At 37.0% G+C, this 19,275-nt stretch overlaps 1 protein-coding gene across 3 annotated transcripts; it reads right to left on the bottom strand.

Moving 5' to 3' along the window:
- Positions 1 to 5,771: 5,771 nt before the first annotated feature.
- tmem63a (transmembrane protein 63A) lies at positions 5,772 to 17,750 on the bottom strand. 3 transcript variants are annotated; one of them, XM_051891191.1, is made up of 26 exons: positions 17,655 to 17,750; positions 16,434 to 16,494; positions 14,879 to 14,981; positions 14,602 to 14,757; positions 14,423 to 14,502; positions 14,258 to 14,327; positions 14,147 to 14,184; positions 13,817 to 13,959; positions 13,284 to 13,335; positions 13,089 to 13,197; positions 12,929 to 12,999; positions 12,417 to 12,497; positions 11,841 to 11,967; positions 11,627 to 11,757; positions 11,200 to 11,382; positions 10,941 to 11,094; positions 10,756 to 10,862; positions 10,587 to 10,673; positions 9,348 to 9,407; positions 9,077 to 9,239; positions 8,663 to 8,768; positions 8,416 to 8,583; positions 8,130 to 8,245; positions 7,904 to 7,921; positions 7,759 to 7,806; positions 5,772 to 7,651 (listed from the first exon to the last, which is right to left on the bottom strand). In XM_051891191.1, the coding sequence occupies exons 3-26, from the start codon at positions 14,882 to 14,884 to the stop codon at positions 7,511 to 7,513; spliced, it is 2,415 nt and encodes an 804-aa protein (XP_051747151.1). In that variant the 5' UTR covers positions 14,885 to 14,981; positions 16,434 to 16,494; positions 17,655 to 17,750; the 3' UTR covers positions 5,772 to 7,510. The 3 variants fall into 3 exon arrangements, with proteins under 3 accessions (XP_051747151.1, XP_051747153.1, XP_051747152.1); XM_051891193.1 differs by lacking the exon at positions 7,904 to 7,921; XM_051891192.1 differs by lacking the exon at positions 14,879 to 14,981 and having other exon boundaries at positions 17,655 to 17,745.
- Positions 17,751 to 19,275: the final 1,525 nt, after the last annotated feature.

The following is a 19,275-nucleotide window of genomic DNA, read 5'->3' as shown; positions in this document are numbered from 1 at the left end:
GAAATTATAGTTTTATCTATTTATAATTATATAAATAATAATAATTTTTGCATTGAGACTATTTTAATAACAATTAAGAACATTTCACCCCAAATTCTCATTAAAATAAATTATTTAAAGTATTTATACACCATGATAGCATTTGTTTTACTGCCTTAAATTTATGCTAAATTCAAATTTCATCTGAAAATATATATATATATATATATATATATATATATATGATGTATGTGTGTGTGTGTGTGTGTATATATATATATATATATAAATATATATGATGTATATATATATATATATATATATATATATATATATATATATATATATATATATATTATATATCACACACACACACAACACACATACACACTTTTAATTTATACTGCATACAAAAAAATAATAGCCTAATAACTGTGTCTTGCCAGGATGATTTGCATTAATGTATAACGGTTTAATTTTTTTTTTCTATGCAAAATATAATTTCTTATTTTTAACTTTGGGATGAAATTATTAGTACCGTGTCAGTTCTAACTTCATGTATTTAGTGAATTTGTTTTTGTTTCTTTTAGTTTTCATCATATTATTTTAATTTCATTATTATAATCATAAACACACTGGTTTGTAGCGCAAATAGTTTTACCATTTACTGCACTTTGTTATTCTTCTATTATTTCCCTATAGGTGCTAAAGAACCGCAAGTTTCGCACAGTCACAGAAAACAGCTTTGCGAAATAAAGTGGATACTGTATGTCTGCTCTATAGCATAAGCTTTTTTCCTGCATGGTAAAACCTTGACAAGCGACATCCGTTACAGGTGTCAAGTGCTTAGCACTCTCTAGCGCTCTGAAAGCAGGTCCCTGTGTGTGCACACTAGCAGGCTCATATGTCTGCATTACTGTGATTAGGAATGGTACTTCAGCGCTGTCAAGGAACGGTTAGCCACAAAGACCCCGTTGAGTTAGCTGCACACAAGTTCAACACCACACAGACGGACAGCCTCATTCACAGGAGATTAGTGGCGACAACATCACACCCGCCTCAGGCTATAACTCACAAAGAGCAGACCTTCTGAAAGACCACGACCAGAGGGGGAAGATCTGAGACAGGAAGGGGAGGATGAGGAGGAGAGGAAGAGATAAATGAGGGAGGAAAGGAAGTAAAGATGTCTGTATTTATCGTCTTTAGACAGATTTATCTCATGCTAGTCTCAATAGGTAGTAATCAACAAGACCGATTTTGCTTTAACTTCTGGTTAGATTTTGCTACCTGACCCAACTTTGACGTATAGACGAGGGTGATTGAGGGTGAGTAAATCATGGGGTAATTTTCATTTTTAGGTGAACTATCCCTTTAAGAGGTGCATCATTTTTTGGTCAACATCTTGTATTGACAAAGTCTCCGCCAGCATCCTAAAGACTTTCAATGAATTTTAGTCATAGCTTCTTAAAGGATTAGTTCACTTTCAAATGAAAATTACTCCAAGCTTTACTCACCCTCAAGCCATACTGGGTGTATATGGCTTTCTTCTTTCTGATGAACATAATCAGAGAAATATTAATAAATATCCTGACACATCTGAGGTTTGTAATGGCAGTAAGCATTACCAAACGAGTATGAGCTGAAGAAAGTGTCTCCATCCACATTCATTCATCATAAACATATTCCACACAGCTCCGGGATGGGGGGGGTCAATAAAGGCCTTCTGAAGCAAAGCAATGTGTTTGTGTAAAAAAAAAAAAAAAATCCATATTTAACAAGTTATGAAGTAAAATATCTAGCTTCCACCAGACTGCCTTCCGTATTCAAGTTACAAAGAAAGTGTAAACTGGCGTCGCGTCAGTTACACTTTTTCCGTAAATTGAATAGGGAAGGCGTAGGACGTAGCGTAAGCTTTTTGAACAGTGAGAGTTTTACACTTTTTTCGTAAGTAGAATACAGAAGGCGTTCTGGTGGACGCTAGATATTTTGAATCTTCGGAGCGTTATGAATCAGCGTGTCGAATCATGATTCGGATCGTGTGTCAAACCGCCAAACTGCTGAAATCACGTGACTTTGGCGCTCGGCCATCACTATATAAGTCTTTTTTTTTTTTTTTTTTGGCGCACCAAAAATATTCTCGTCGCTTTATAATATTAATATTGAACCACTGTACTCACATGAACTGATTTAAATATGTTTTTAGTACATTAATGGATCTTGAGAGAGGAAATGTCATTGCTGGCTATGGAGGCCTCACTGAGCCATCGGATTTCATCAAAAATATCTTAATTTGTGTTCCGAAGATTAACAAAGGTCTTACGGGTGTGGAACGGCATGAGGGTGAGTAATAAATGACAGATTTTTCATTTTTGGGTGAACTTACCCTTTAATGTTGCTAGTAGAAATATTCTACTAACAGAGGCTTCTTTCATGATTAATTTATTCTGAAAACAAACATGTGCGATAAGGAGGTTATCGAGATGAAGTCACAGTGTTCAGCTGGTCATGTGATGTCAACATGGCGGCCCCCACGAAGGAGCGACCCACACTGCGTACAATAAAACTACTTTTATGGAGACTTCTATGGAGATTTTAACATATGTGAGTGTACATCATTTTAGGCATTTTTTCTCCAAGTACACTATCTTTAAAAATGGGTCAAATGTTAATATGAAGGAATATGAATGTTAATAGGAAGGGTGAATGGCCACTAAAAGTACTCCACATGACTTTCACGTGCACTAAATTCCAAATCATAAGAAAACATACAATAGCATCATTGACATCAATGCATATGCATGTGCCATATACGCAAAAAATAGAATTTGAGAGCAAATAAAAACTTAAATTTCAGTATGTTCCTCACAAAAAGTGAGACATCTCAGCGCTTGTCCTCATTCAGTTTCTTACACACAAGAAAGTAAGTTATATTTAATGACATGAAGTTGAGTGACAGAATTTTCAGAATTGGAATCAGAAAGAATTGTATTGCCAAGTGTGCTTGTACACACAAAGCATTTTTCTTGGTAAATAAATAGAAAGATATTGGAGCAAATGTCCCAATATGGGAATTCTCCCTGTAATTTTTCAGTTTCTTAACTCTTCTTTTTTTCTTTCTGGCTCTGTTTCTTTGCTGAGTAAACTCTGCAAACCTTAAGAGACGTCTGGCGAGGAAACAAAACTTAGCTATTAGTTTTCCCTTAAAGTTCTGTCTGGGTGAAGTGGAATAAGTTTACCCCCAGGGCTTGGCGAGGGTCTATTACTCTCGGCTCTGAGAACGTTACCTTACGGACCACCAGCGTTGCCATGGGAATAATCCCCGCAGACAAAAGGGAGGGATCGGAAGGGGAAATCAATAGCATCGGGCTTTGTGGTTGGCTGGCATAGAGATCAGTCATATGTACTCCGGGTCACGAGGTCAGAGGCATCAATCATGGCTTCCGAAAAGAGCGTGGACCATCTGAAAAGAGGAGAGAAGAAGGGAGGAGAGAAGGAAACATCTTCGTCTGTGTTAATGGAGGGATGAATCATCTTTGGGGTATTTCGAGACACCACATACAAATGCAACAATAATTAGTTCCTGTAGTTTGAAAGACCAAACGCAGCTGGAGATGAGCCATTCAGTGTTTTTGTACATGTGCAAGCAAGTTCAGCCAATTGGTGTGAGTAACATGACAGAATCCATACCATGCCCAGAGCCCAGTTTACAGGTTTAAAGGGTTAGTTCGCCCAAAAACGAGAATTCTGTCATTAATTACTCACCCTAATGTCGTACCAAACCCGTAAGACCTTCGTTCATCTTCAGAACACAAATTAAGATATTTTTGATGAAATCTGAGAGGTTTAATGACCACCCATATGCAGCAACATCATTGCACCTTTCAAGGCCCAGAAAGGTAGTAAAGACATCGTTAAAATAGTTAACGTGACTACAGTGTTTCAACCTTAATGTTTTGAAGCGACGAGAATACTTTTTGTGTGCAAAAACAAAACAAAAATAATGACTTTATTCAACAATTTCTTCTTTTCCCTGTCAGTCTCCTTCACTGCTGATGTTGTAAACAGTGCAACACTTCCGGGTTCTACATCAGAACGCCGGCTCAGTATTGGCCGACGCTGCGGGTGGTTCAGAAACCTCTCGGATTTCTTCAAAAATATCTTAATTTGTGTTCTGAAAATGAATGAAGGTCTTACAGGTTTGAAACAACATGTGGGTGAGTAATTAATGACAGAAATGTAATTTTTGGGTGAACCCTTTAAGAGTTTCTTTTTTTTTTAAAAATAGTTTTTCGTGGTTTTTCCTCTGTGCAAAAGTCACTATGATGATGCCAGGACATTTGTAAGCATTTTCTAATGTGTTGCTATGCCGTTGCTAGGGTGTTCTGCGATCTTGGTGATATTCTGATCTCAGGATATACAGCTTGCATCTCTCCTTTTTCACCTGTTTTGTCAGTGACAGTTTAAAAAAAACAACAACTGTATTTTAAGGTACCATTCATGTCTGTGGCAAAACAGAAAGGGTTGAGTTACGTCGTAAAGTTTATATTTAGTATTAGGGGTTTGTTTAAATCCATAAGCATGAGGAATAGTAACAGTGATGCTTGTCTTAGCAAGCAAAACTAATAAAAAAATAAGGGTTTATTTACTTTCCTAATCGTTGGTTTCCATCCAGGCCTCCAGCAGCTGTTTTCCTTATTGTAGAGGTACAATAAGGGTTTTCTGGATCTGCTACAGCTACCAACAACACTTGACTTACTTTATAACCAGAACACATTGGTCTGGGAGTTTTTCCACCCTGAGGCCCCCAGCAAACACCATTCAGTGAAACTTGACCTGCTATTGGCATGTTTTTCAGCCCATTTAAAGAATCACTGAAATGCTTTATTTGACTCATGTATCTTTTGTCTCAAGTTGCATATGGGCGTTTGCATCTATCAGGGCCATAAACTGTTCTGAGGGTTTATTGTGGTGTCAAAACCTGTAAATGCTGTTATTTCTAGCTCTTGCAGAATGAACTGGAGTTGTAAAAATACATGTATATGATTGTGCACATGTGGTTTTCAGCAAAATGTGACCTGTGATCTGTGATGTTTGATTTAAAAAGTGCTATAAGGATCTGTCCTACTACACACTCAAAAATCACATTTTTTTTTAAATTCATGTGCCTTTAATCAAAACAACTTCCCCTCCCTCTTGCAGTGACATCTCTAATGATGTATTTACCGGCGTGAGGGCGGGGCAACCTGTCACTCACATGAGATCGACCGATAGCAATCCACAACCATCCAATCAATTCCCCATGGACAAAATCAAGTCCCGCCATCCTGCCTTTTTTGCAATAAAATATTTGGCAACCTAAAAGTGAACCCAATGAACCAGCTGGCCCCATGACTGTTTAGTAAGCTGACCTTCCTGAATGGAAACAGGCAAAATACTATTGTCTGTTATAGACATTCAACATCTAAAAAAAGAAAAAGAAATAAAAAGTTTGCAAATGAAAGTCACACACACTCATTAGATCAGTTTCTGTTCTTATGGAGTTTTGAATGCTGATCCTGGCATTTGTAACAGGTCACTCTGGCCATAGAGTTTGTGGGCTGCTTATGGTGTTAAAGTAAGACGATTTTGTTCTATCCTGATTAATGAGCTGAAAACCACAGTCAGGAGAAATGTGTCAAGTGTGTGTATGGAGGACGTTCATTCATCCATTTCCAGGAAAATCTGAGGCTTAAGACTATGAGACTCAGTGTCTGGAGGTTGAGCCGTTTAAATGATCAGACACCACAATTCAGTTTCTGTTCCAATCATATAATGAATATACAGAACTGAAACACATACACAGGAACCATATCAACAGTTTCCCTTCATATACACAATATCTTCCCATTGCATTACAGTTAAAAGCAGAAATGTAAGGGTTTTAATTGTTATTATTTAGCAAAACCCTGTTTCTTTTTTGATCAATAAAGTTGTCTAAATAGTACTTTGAAGTAGGAAAACTTTTCTAGGTAGATGAATTTGATCGCAATTCCTGCGACTACAATTTGCTCCATGCAGACAGTCCTTTTCTGGTATACTTGTGGTTATCATGCGAAAGTTACCGGGTTTACTGGAATTATTTGGTCATGACACTTAAGTTGAACGTCACATAGCAAGTCTCATGAATGCTTAAGTATTGCGTAAGCAGTGTTTATTTTAAGTTTTTCTTCATTGTAAGTGCCTTACTGTAAATTCAATCTTTTCATAATTTTTTTCTAAATGATTTTCTCTAGTAATTGACATTATGCCACTACTCTGAAAAGAACCAAAAGAATCAGAAAACAACAGTGCCACCTAGTGATGATGATGATGATGAGGCCACTTGTCCGCCTAATACAATCCTATTTATTCTTTCAGACACACACACACACACACACACACACACACACACACACACACACACACACACACACACGGTTTTTATGTTATGGGGACCCTAAACCTACCCATCACAGAAAATTTTCTGCATTTTTTACATTTTCAAAAAACATCACTTATTATGACTTATAAGCTGTTTTTTTGCCTCATGGGGACCAAAAAATTTTCCCACAAGGACAGAGATTACTGATATTGCCATGTTTAGGACGTAGGGAATACCTGAACCACACACACACACACACACACACACACACACTTGTATATGTGGTTTATGGGGACTCTCTGTAGGCGTAATGGTTTTATACCATACAAACTGTATATTCTCCTCTAAACCTACCCCTAACATACACCTAAACCTAGCCATGACAGAAAACTTTTAGCATTTTTTGAATAATAAAAAAAAAAAAAATAAAAAAAAATAAAAAAAACACAGGAAGTGTCCTCATAAACCATGTTTACATTGTAATACCCATGTCATTATACACATTTGTTTCCACATAAGCCATGTAAACAACACACACACACACAAGGCCACTGAGCAATGAGCTCAATATGTCAATATCAATATATTAACACATTTGTATAAAACTTTGCTTTAAAACAGAAAACATTAAGAATGACAATCAATATGTAAGCGCTCTCTCTCGCTCGCACTCGCTCGCTCTCTTACTCACACTCTCACACAAATTCCAGTTATAAAGTGTGTTAAGTTGTTTCCAACAAGGCACAAGTGCCATGATTCAAGTGTTCATGTGCGCTTTGATATATTCAAGTTATATTTGTACTCCTTGGCAAGAGCTCAATGGTGAAGCTGCTTTTGTAATGTAGAAATGTTTGGACAGCGTGTTTGAATGGCAATTTAGAAAAGAGTTTAGTCTTTGGTGAGATGAACTGATTCCCAAAAAGCTCTTTTGCATTTGTTATACGGCAGTTTATGATTAAATGTTCCTCATGTCTCTCAGTGTGTATGAAAAAAAGCTTGAGAGTGATTTTTTTCCTTCCAAAAGATTCTGTTTTCAAAAGTATATCCCCTCCATTTCCACACTGACCTCCAACCGCCAATATAGCAAGAACCATTTCCTCCAAAGGAGAAAGGGCAGTTGTGTTATTGTTGTTAGATATCCAAGTCTGGACAGTCTTCCTCAGTGCTGAGGAAAGGCGGGCTCGTGTCTGTCGTGCCATAGGATTGCCGAGTGCTGCACTCATCAGAAGAATCGAACGATGCGTCTGGGTTCAGAACTTTGGGAAGATACACCTACGTAGAGTAAGAGAGACGGACAAAGAGATTTTGGTAATTTCGAAATCTATCAGAATTGAAAACAAAATGTATGATAGTGTTTAATATAAAAATGTGAAACTTGCCGAATGAGATGAGCTCTCAGAAACTCTATCTTCATCTTCCTCCTTAATCTGAATCACAGACATACACAATTACATTTATGCATTTAGCAGACGCTTTTATCCGAAGCGACTTATAGTAGAGGAACTTAAGCAATACATCACATACAATGCCAGGTTCAGAAAGCTGGATTAGGAAACAGAGAAGAGGAGAAATGTAGAGAAGAAAAAAAAGAAGAGGATTTTTGTGTGTGTATGCAAGCGCATTGGTTTAAATTATTATGGTTTAAATTGGGGTGGTTAATTATAACTATTAAATTATGGTAAAACTATAACAATTATAACAATAGTGGAATTGTAAAGTCGGACAAAAAAAAAAAAAAAAAGCAGCTTACTTTGTAGTTGTGGGGACTGAGGTATTTGAAGTGCCCAAAGCAAGTGTAACCTATACAGATAAAGATGGTGACACACAGAACCACAAGTGTGAACAGTGATGTGTCCGCCATGAAGCCTGTGAAGACACAAAGTCAACACATATATATTATATATATATATATATATATATATATATATATTATATATATATACACACACACACACACACACACACACACTATATGAATCAAACTAAATAATCCAATAAACAAAATGCCATTTAATCAGCCAATTATTGGACGTTACCTGTCCTGAGCACAGAGAAAAAATAAAGCCACATCAGGCATATGATTGGTGCAGCCAGCGCTTGATTGACAGCTCCCAGGTGAACTTGCCGGTCAAGGCGGGCGGGCAGGTAAGCGAAGTACAGGTTGTGTTTGTCCACCAGGTGTTTCAGCATCAGGTACAGCAGACCTGCAAACATGGTCTGTACGTTAATGTAATGTTACAGACACTGATAATGTGTACAAGGCCTTGAGGAAAGAAATCAGACCGAAGGGGACGATGACAGGACAGGTGATGCTGTACGCCATGATGACCGTGAACACACACAGAGTCCATCCGTACATCGCGCCGTACTGAAACTCGTACGCTTGATTCTACAGAGAGACAAGATCACAAGTGGATTAGCAACACATTCATTTTATATCTATTCAAATCAGTTTCAAGCGATACTCCAGCTTATTTTCAACCTAATGTCCATATAGCTTATTATGCTCAATAAAAGGAAAGTATAATAATTTATTTAAAAAAATAAAAATAAAAAGTGCAAAAGGTTAAAAATACTTCTTTATTCTTTATGCCATGTTGGTTAAAATGTAATACTAACAATTTAAAATAATTAAATATTCAACACAAAGATTTTGTAACTAGATAGATAGATAGAGATCATAAGTCACAGACCAACCTGTTTAACATATTTCCTCTCAGCAGCCGAATGTGCGAGTGCCAGACGCACGATGTAGAGCAGCAACCCTGGCAATCGCAGCAGCTCCATGCCTGTGCCCACCAGAGCGGCTGTGATCACGTAATTTACAAAGAACGCCCCCTGATCAGCTAAAAACACACACCTGAGACAGGCAAAGAGAGAAGCCAGGAAGCCATCGTTATTTTTAGGTGCATGTCACAAAACGAATAAATCATTCTGATTTGAGCAAATAAAACACAAGTATACTCACTCAAACCTCAGCTTCCCCTCAGACTGCTTATCAAACAACCAGCGGAAAAACACGTCCAGACTGTGGAAAGAGAGCACATCTGTATATATGCTCCCACTATAGACCCACTATACACTTAAACAAGAATTAATTTATGGTTTTCATTGAGGGTCAAATTTGGCCCATGGATCACAGGTGGTTGCAGTTTCTTAGGACAAGATTAATAAATGTTACACTTGTATTAACCTTAACATTTATTATGTCTACAGGCTTTCATAGACAACCTAGGAAGTAAGGGAAGTCTTGTTTTTTAATTTTTGTTACAAGCTGTTCACACATTGGCAATATAAAAGCGATTAATACATGAAAATTCTTACATATAGCCCCTTTAAAGGGTTAGTTCACCCAAAAATGAAAATTCTGTCATTAATTACTCACCCTCATGTCGTTCCAAACCTGTAAGACCTTCGTTCATCTTTGAAACACACACAAAAAAAAAAAAGGTATTTTTGATGAAATCCAAGAGGTTTTTTTTTTTTATCTCCCATAGAAATCAACGAAATTACCACATTCAAGGTCCAGAAAAGTAGTAAAGACATCATTAAAATAGTCAACGTGACTACAGTGGTTCAACCTTAATGTTATGAAGCGACGAGAAAACAAAACAAAAATAACGACTTTATTCAACAATTCCCTCTATTCTCCTACACATTGAAGACACATTGCAGAGCTTCCGTGTTCTACGTTGACTGCGTCAGCTGCGTAGGAGACTGACAGGGCAGAGAAAAAATTGTTGAATAAAGTTGTTATTTTTGTTTTGTTTTTGCGCACAAAAAGTATTCTCGTCGCTTCATAAAATTAAGGTTGAACCACTGCAGTCACGTTGACTATTTTAACCATGTCTTTACTACTTCTCTGGACCTTGAATGTGATAATTTTGTTGCTTTCTATGGGAGATAAAAAACCTCTCGGATTTCATCAAATATATCTTAATTTATGTTCCGAAGATGAACGAAGGTTTTATGGGTTTGGAACAACATGAGGTTGAGTACTTAATGACAGAAATTTCATTTTTGGGTGAACTATGCCTTTAATTAAATCACAGCCTTTGCAATTTGATAATCACACTGAGCCATATTGCAATTTCTTTTCTTTGATTAAGCGTGCAGCCCTAACCCACAACATAGTTTAGTTTATTGTAAAAGTGTGTGCTTGCAATAGAGTGTGAGAACTGTGGAGAAAGATTTAAAGAGCTCTTACCTGGTGAGGCCCAGTGATGGCAAAATCAACACCATGAAGATCAGAAATATGTAGAGCTTGTACATCATGCTCATATTCTCACTAGACCTACACAAACACACACACACAGTCATGCATTATTAAGCGAACTTGTTTGAGTGCGAGTGTGTGTTTTTGTGTTGATGTCTACCTGGTCCAATGGGATTCCCCCAGTGTAGAGTAATACACTATAGTGGGCAGCAGGGCAGAGAAGGTCCACAGTAGAAGAGTGGGGAAGAACTGGCTGATAACGGCACTCTACAAACACAACACAGTCTTCACACCACTGCACTTCATGTGCACACATCATTATAAGTGCTGTGTTCAGTCACATACGTTCAGATAGTGAATAGGCTTGGTGACGTTAAACTTGTCCATGGTGCTGATGATGATGGAGGGCGTTGTGAGGAAGAAGAGGAGCACGAAGAGTGCAACATTCAGCAACACACAACGTAGCCACCAACGCCACCCACGTAATGACAAATTCTCCCTGAAAGAGACAGAAGGTGAGATAATGATAAGCAGAATTGTCTATAAACTAAAGCAGGTTATAATATTAAAGATTTTGCTCCAAAAATGGTATAATAGGACATACCAGTAGATATTATGTGGGTGAGGAGCGTAATTCACTTCCCAATTGTGTACCCTCAGCTCTGCACTCTTAGAGGACGGCTGAGGCTCCCGGCCACACCCACACTTGATTCCCCCACCCATTTCTTCTCCGACCACACCCCCTGCCCTGCCTCCACACTCAAGAGCATTGAAATCTTTCAGGATACTGTGAGGAAAGACAAAGAACAGCCGTTTAAAAATCATGTGAGCTGAAATTACACTGGTAAATATATTAGAAAATAATAAGATTTTCTTTGACTCGATCCACAATCTTGGATTATTTTCACAGATCTTATCACAATTCATTCTGCCTTATATTCTGGTAAAAACAACGTAAAAACAATCTTATAAGCCAGTATAATTATTCATAATTTTCTTTTCTCAGTTGAATCTGAGTGTGAATCACTTACTAAGTGGCCATGTACTCATTTTGCAGGGTGACAAATGCCATGCCTAGAGGATACACCCTATTCTGCTTTAGTTTATTTTCCTCCTCAAGCAGAGCAGCTTCCTGTGAACTGTAGAACTCTATAGCATCAACCTACACACAAACACACACATTATTTAGATGCCCAAATCTTGAAAAGTCAAAACAAGGCCAGTGCTAATGGTGGTCGTACTCACCTTTTCGCACCCCTGACAGTGGCAGCAGCAGCACAGGTGGCTGCATGGGCGCGGGTTGATGACCTCACGATGTCCCTGGCGATCGAGTATCTTACGGTAATGCTGCAGGTTTTTTCCTGCCCGTTTTCTGTTACAAAATATTACAATTAAAAAAAAAACACACACAAACAAAACAGTTAATGCTAGAACTCAAAAAATATTCATGATCATACCAAGGTTTTTACAGTTGACTAAAACGGAAACCATTTAAACAAAGTTGTTAATTGAAATAAAATAAAAGCCAGTAGCAAAATAACTACTAAAATAAATACCAAGTTCTGTCATGACACTCTAGATAGAACTAAAATATAAAAATATATAAAAAATTAAAAAACCATATAAACATATTAAACAATAATAATACAAATGACAAAAATATACAACAAAATTACTAACACTTTAACAAAAAAATAAAATGAAAACTATTATAGTATCTCAATGATACTAAAATAACACTATCATACAGGTCTGTGAGAGTATGTCCTATAAGATATTTGGACAACTACAAATAATATTGGGTCAAATTGTCATTCTCACCTGTTTCTGTCCAAGTCAATCAGTTTGGCAACATCATAGCACAAGTTAACTTCAATCACTTGACAGGTAGGGTATGCCTCCCTGCAAACAAATGTACAATCAAGACATGCTAACACCTTAAAAGTTAAGTGAGTAATTTCCACATCAGTGGTACCAAGCAGAATTGCAAAAATAATGATAATTTTCCCAAACACATCCCCATCTTCTTTTGCTCAGACAAACAAGGAGTACTGGCCCAACTCAAGCAACTGTTTGACCCAAATGTAAACTCAAATGAACAGATTCCATTTGCTGCCAAAATTAGATTTTAATTAAAATGATTATTTCAAAGATTGAATGAATAAATGCTGACCAATAAGCCTTAAGGTCAGTAGCTGCCTTTGAAACCCACATTATGTAAGCTGAGATCATGCTTTACACACAAAATGGAATAAACAGCATGGAGATGGGATGGAAAAGATGTCTGGGTGAATGGCTAAAAATAAAGTGACTGGAAAAGTCCTCCCACTTACGAAAAGTGAGTTTTTATACTCTCATCAGTGGCTGCAGTGGGTACAGACCTCACAAACAGGGTGTTTCTGGCCTACGGAAAAATAAACCAGGGTTAGATTGACACTAACCAGCATGCATGTGTGTATGTGTGTGTGAGAGAGAAATGGCAGGATGGCTTACTATCTCACTCTTGGTTCCCTTCATTTTAGAGGTGTGGCGTCTCAGCAGGGCCACTGTGATCACGAGATATAGAACTGCAAACACTGTGTGTAGCCAAAGCAGTTTATTACTGCGAAGACATCATATAAAATACAGTTCAACCACACACACACACAGATACCTAGTCATATGCGTATAGACACATACGGTACATACTCCTTCTTAAGATTCCCTATGGTGGTTCTCCCGAAACTGTATGGATCATTGCCTGGAACACAGTTATAGTAAATAAGTCAGTCTTTTTGCCTTCAGCAGAGACTGAAACAAATGTCTAAGAAAAGGAACTTGAAAATATTTCATATGGTGACTTCATGTGAGATTATAAACCACTGCCATCCTCCAAAACCTGGTGAGCGGCCAAAAAGCAACATATTTATGCATCTAAACACAGTGCCTTTTCGAAACAGAAGGCAGCAAAATTATGCAGTATTAAAAGATAATTTTGTCCAATTCAATCCAATCCATAATAAAGGACAGATGTTGTCATCTTAATTCAGCTTTCTGAATACAAAAACAAACATTTTATTATTTTTAAAGACAAATATTCGATTTTTGCAACCATTATATTATATAATATATTATATTTAAAAATATATATAAATTAATGCCACTAGGGTTTATGAAGTTCAAGCTACTGTATGAAGCATTCTTGAAACCACATTGAATTGTGAAATGTGAATGTGAAATACCCAGCAGATCCCCAGACAGATTAACTGGTAGGATGACGGACACAGACAGCACACAGATGAGCAAGAGCAGGGTGACCAAGTGCTTCTGAAATGACAGATAATGTACTGCATCCACCCCACATTTCTCCTGGACTGTAGCCTCACTGCACACACACACACACACACACACACACACAGATCAATCAGTTTCACTTTTTCAGTTTATATTACTAGAATTTTCCCATGTCCACTTCCCTATTTGAACTTTTTTATTTATCAACAGGCAAAAACTTTCCAAGTGTAAACATGTAAAATGTTTTTGCATGTGTGTAGCACCATAACAGCACTTACTCCATATTGACGATAAAGGTGACCCAAGAGCAGCAACCCTACAGGAAATAAGGAAGATGTTGATGATGTCATGAATAATGTCATAACGAGGATGACGTGTTTTAAACTCACTTTCTCGTATTCAGGCTCCTCAGTGGAGATGGATGATGTCATTCTACGGTAGCGCCGTTTACTAAAGTCTCTGAAGCGGCAGAAATGTAATTTTTTAATCATTTTACAACAAATCATAACACTGTATGTTCCCAAAGCAAATAGTACTGCCTTCATGTCACATACCTTTCGTTCTCTGCAACAAGAGCAAGTCTCCCATGATCCCACAGTCTCCTTCTGATCACAGTGAAGGCCGATAGCAGCAACTGCAGGAAGACACACAACACCATCCAATTACATCTGTACCAACCAATCAAATCACATAAGCACAAGCCAATTGGATCCCAACTAACTCCATAACTTACCAGGAAGACTATAAAGTCGAGCAGCAGAACGATGGGCAAACCTCCGAAATTCACCCCCTTCAGCACAGTGCTCTGTGTGGCACTGAAACAGCTATTGCCCACACGAGTGTCATTATCCATCAATATGGAGAACTGCCCCCACAACGTGGAGGCCATCTGGAAGAGACACAGGTACAAATTGTACAATGATTTATTTTCAGGGCACACAAATAGCTTTTTTGCTGCCTCACACATGCCATCAACATCCCAGGTGACTATTGTTTGTTTGTTTGTTTACCTTCATTTATACAGGCAAGTCAGTGTCTTAATTACAATGACCCCTGGCAGGAGAAGAACATCATCCTCCAATGATGTCCGAGGGGATTATTGTTTTTATGACCCTACAAGTTTGAGTAACCATCATTAAATATGAGGGAAGAAAAAAAGAAAACACTAAACTTAGTTAAAGTATTTATCTGACAAAATTATTTGGCAAGAAAAAAAAAAGCAAACTACAGCTACAGGTTTTATTTTACTATGCAAAAAAATCATAGAAATACAAAAAGCTCACAGGAAAAAGCATACATTGACTGCAACATAATCAGTTATTAATATTTCGTTGGTTCTCTCTTGTTTTAGCATGTGTTCATAATTTATTAGTATGACAGCCTGGTCAAAAATTATGTTCGCACAGTTTTATTGCATTATTACAAATTGACTTCAAACACAACTATGTAATATTATTACATCTTGAACAAATTTGTAATAATATTTAAATAAAGGGTGAAGATGTCGATTTTCCAATGCCAGACTTCACTTTTGGCCACTGCTGTATATACATTACATTAAGAGACAAGAATAAAATAAAATAAAATTTTAAAAATTGAGTAAGTAAAGCTATCCAAAACAATTACAAAAGTTGTTCAAAGCACTTATTACCAATTTTGTAAAAGATTAAACAAATATATGCATTAATTTTCAGTAATTTCTGTAAATTATTCCAGTTAGTAGGGCAGCAAAATTAAAAAGCAGAACAACAATAGGAGCTTTTTCTTCTAGGAACATTGAGAGATTACTTTTAGAGTATCTAGTGTGGTACATTACAGGTGGTTTCTATACTATTGCTCTATCCAGATCATGGTATTTCCATTTCATTCTCATACCATCACTGGTACCGCCATTAGATTCCATTTAGTGTTGTGAATTTCAAATTAGTGCAAGGATGTGAAATGTCTTACGCACTTCAGTTCAAACTCTAGAGGGAGTCCTTTATAACTTTATTGCAAACAAAACAGAATTATATAATGGTCTAGATCAGGAGCACTGCTGCACAATTTGAATGTCTCCTTCCTCCTGATTCAACTCATCAGCTCAGTAGCAGAGAATGCAATTATGCAAGACCTGAATTGGGCGTGTCAGATCAGATAAGGGAAACAAATGTGCAGTACTGGAAGTCCTCCAAGACAAATTTGAAAACCCCTGATCTAGATCACATGAGTATGTTGCATTTACATAGAAAAGGTTTGGAGGAATTCGTAAACATGATAGCGCTGTAAATGGCTATACAATGGTGGATTACTGGTGACTGTATTGATGATAAAAGTCTGAACCTTATGTTTACAATGATTCAATGTACTGCCATTAAATGCAACAAGAATGTGTTATTTAAGTAAGGATCAAAATATAACCACTGGCTGCACAAATAAGTCATAATCTAAGCCCATTTCCACTCCACCCAGTGTCTGTGAGTGGGTGGGTCTCCTACAGATCCTCTTCTACTTTTAGATGATTTTTCACTTGGTCAGGTGCCTCATGTTTAAAATCAAGGGATACAATCATATCTCATTACATACTTCTCTGCGTTTTCAGTGTCCGGTGGTCATGCATAAGAGTTTTACTCACTCTGAAGTGGCTCTGAAAAATAAAATAAAAAACAGATTGAGTTACATACATAAAAATGATTAAATCAAGATAATGAAAATGACTTAAGATATTAAGTTAAAATTAAGTGAGTTCATGCTTGAAATAAAGAAAAATATCTGTCAGTGGGGTAAGAAAAATTTTTTTTTTTTTTTTTTAATCAAACTCATGTATCTTGGATTTAAGAATGCTTCGATATCGGTACCGGAAAACAAGACGAAATTGCTGAATAAAAAAAATGTCCTTTTTTCCCAGTGTAGCTTCCTTAAGAACACTTTACAGAAATTCTTGGTTTGTAATGTGTCTGAATGCAAAATCACACAGATGCGGATGCAAAACACATTTTAGCAGAGCTTTCATTTTAGAAACATGATTTCATCTAATGTAAGGATGGTCCCATGATGCATGATTCTACTTCTTACTTTCTACTTCTCTAAAGATCAGTTTCAACATTTCATAGGGCTGGTTTCACAGACATGGCTTAGATTAAGACAGGATTAGGCCTTAGTTAAATTAAGTACATTTATGTACTAATTTACATTAGTACATTGGATCACCTTTTTTTAAACATGCCTTGGAAAAAAATAATGTGGATCTTGAGACAAAACAATGGCACTGATTTAATTTAATATATGTCAGTGCAAGTTACTTTCAGTTAAGACAGCTCAAATATGCATTTTAGTCTGGGACTAACATTAGGCTTGTCTGTGAAACCGCAGGAATAGTGTATTAGAGGAACTATTCCTATGCAGTATGTTCATACTTAACTGTCTGTCCTGTTATGCCATAGTTTATGCAACACTTTGAATGATTGAAAACAACTTGTATATGATGTGGAAACTTACTGTTGCTAAACTGACAGTTGAGGTCAGAACAGAAAAGACAAAAACGGGTAGCTATACTAACTAGCAACTAAAGTAAATGACTCATGTCAGCATGTAAAGACACCTTGTGGTAAACACACACCAAAACAAACAAAAACGTGGCACTAAACTCACACATGCATCGACATGCTGTCAGTGAGGACGAGACGCATTTGTATAACGGCTGGACAAACTTGGCAAGTTTAAATCAACTTTCGTCCCAAACCGAAAACTTTGGTGGATCTTTTTCCAACTTTAATAATTATAACATGTTATGAAACAAAAGCATACCTCGGTGGATTTTTTTCCGTTTCTGGATTGTCCAAAACCGGTCGGGTTGTCAGCTGAGATGAGAATAAACTAAACGAAACTTTACAATGACTCATTTCCGCACATGCGCAGATACACCGATGTCCGCCCAGTGTCCCAGTACAAAACGGGTCCAAAAACACATTTTTATTTAAATTTATTGTCATTGTATGGAATACAATTCACAATCAAGCGGGACAAATTAATATATTATTATTAACGAAATATTAATAAAACAGCAGATCATAAAAGTCCCGCAATGACTTAAGAAATACAGTAATTTTGGTAAATAAATAAAACAAATAATAATTACTTTAAATTAAGAAATTAAGAAAGATAAACCAAATCAATCATAAATAAAATAACCATAAATACTAGTATTTGTATCTATTCACAAGCATAATAACTATGCCTATGCATTCTCTAATATGATGATAATTTAGTCAATTGATCAAATTGATCATTTAGTGAAGTCAAAAGTTTAGTTCTTCAAACAAAAAAGCATTAGCAGCAATTCTTGGCAGTTTTTTTCTGCTCCAGAGAGAAATAATAGAAGTGTTAATCTTTAAACTATTAAAAATCTATGGGAGAAACAATACTATAAAGATAAATATGTATATAAAAGTAGCACTGAAAAATTAGCATCAGTAGTGAACTGCAATATGCTATGTGCAATGCAAGGTAAATGCACTATTTATCCAAGCATGTTATTAGATTGCTTTCAGGTGTTGGAAATAGGCAAAATTTCCAAAACAGTGTCTGATTTAATTGGTGCATCCACACATTTGGCTTAAATAGATTATCCCAGCCCTGGAGGGGGAAAAGAGAGAGATGAAGAGAGTCTTTGAGCCTTTACAGTGAATCCCAAGTGATTGACAGGGCGGCTATATCCGTCCAATATCATCCAGCTCACGTTCTCATTCCCCTCTGCGTGGCCCTCTGCGACACCATCTGACGCACGCATTAACCCCCGCTGCAGGCTGGAGAAGGGCGACAGGTTCCCTAATCAGCAGCTGATTGCGGCGGCGGCGCTCGGGGAGAGAGCTGTGGTGATTGGGGGTATGGAGGCTTTGATTGTTTTCAGTCAGCCTGACAGCTGAGGAATACTGCCTTTAATCAGCGTAGTCAAGATACTGGCATGAGTGGCAAATGAACAGTCAAAGTCTACACACACACACACACACAAACAGGAAAGCACATACACACACCCTCATTTAGATGTTTCGCTTGGTTAGGCTACTGTAAACACTCTAAATAGAGCGTGGAGCATTAATCTACTTCTTTCTTTGCTGTATGCATTCCACTTACAACTCAGACTGGAGATTATTCTAGAGTAGAGTAATTTTTTTACTTAAACAATGGTCAAATTGCAACAGCACATAGATGTTTCCCCATGAACACTTTTGTGGACCAGTGGTGTCTTTTTGGTGTCTCTGCTCTGTGCTTTTTACCCAGGGTTGCCAGGTCTTTGCAACAAAACTAGCCCAATGGCCAATCAAAAGTAGCGTAATGACCATATCCCAAATATCAAAACACAAAATATGCCTTTGCTATTACAAAAAAATTCAATTGCAAACAAAATACTGTTTTTGTGGTTGACAAT

Source organism: Ctenopharyngodon idella, chromosome 4 (genome assembly GCF_019924925.1).
Source record: "Ctenopharyngodon idella isolate HZGC_01 chromosome 4, HZGC01, whole genome shotgun sequence".
NCBI lineage: Eukaryota > Metazoa > Chordata > Actinopteri > Cypriniformes > Xenocyprididae > Ctenopharyngodon > Ctenopharyngodon idella.
The sequence above is the reverse complement of the archived record's forward strand: the minus strand, read 5'-3'. Positions and strand labels throughout refer to the sequence as shown.

Coding starts and splice junctions, on each gene's coding strand:
- tmem63a (XM_051891191.1), bottom strand. Junction 11,758..11,840: donor ACTGTCAGGGGTGCGAAAAG/GTGAGTACGACC, acceptor GTTTGTGTGTAG/GTTGATGCTATAGAGTTCTA. Junction 8,769..9,076: donor AGAGGAAATATGTTAAACAG/GTTGGTCTGTGA, acceptor GTCTCTCTGTAG/AATCAAGCGTACGAGTTTCA.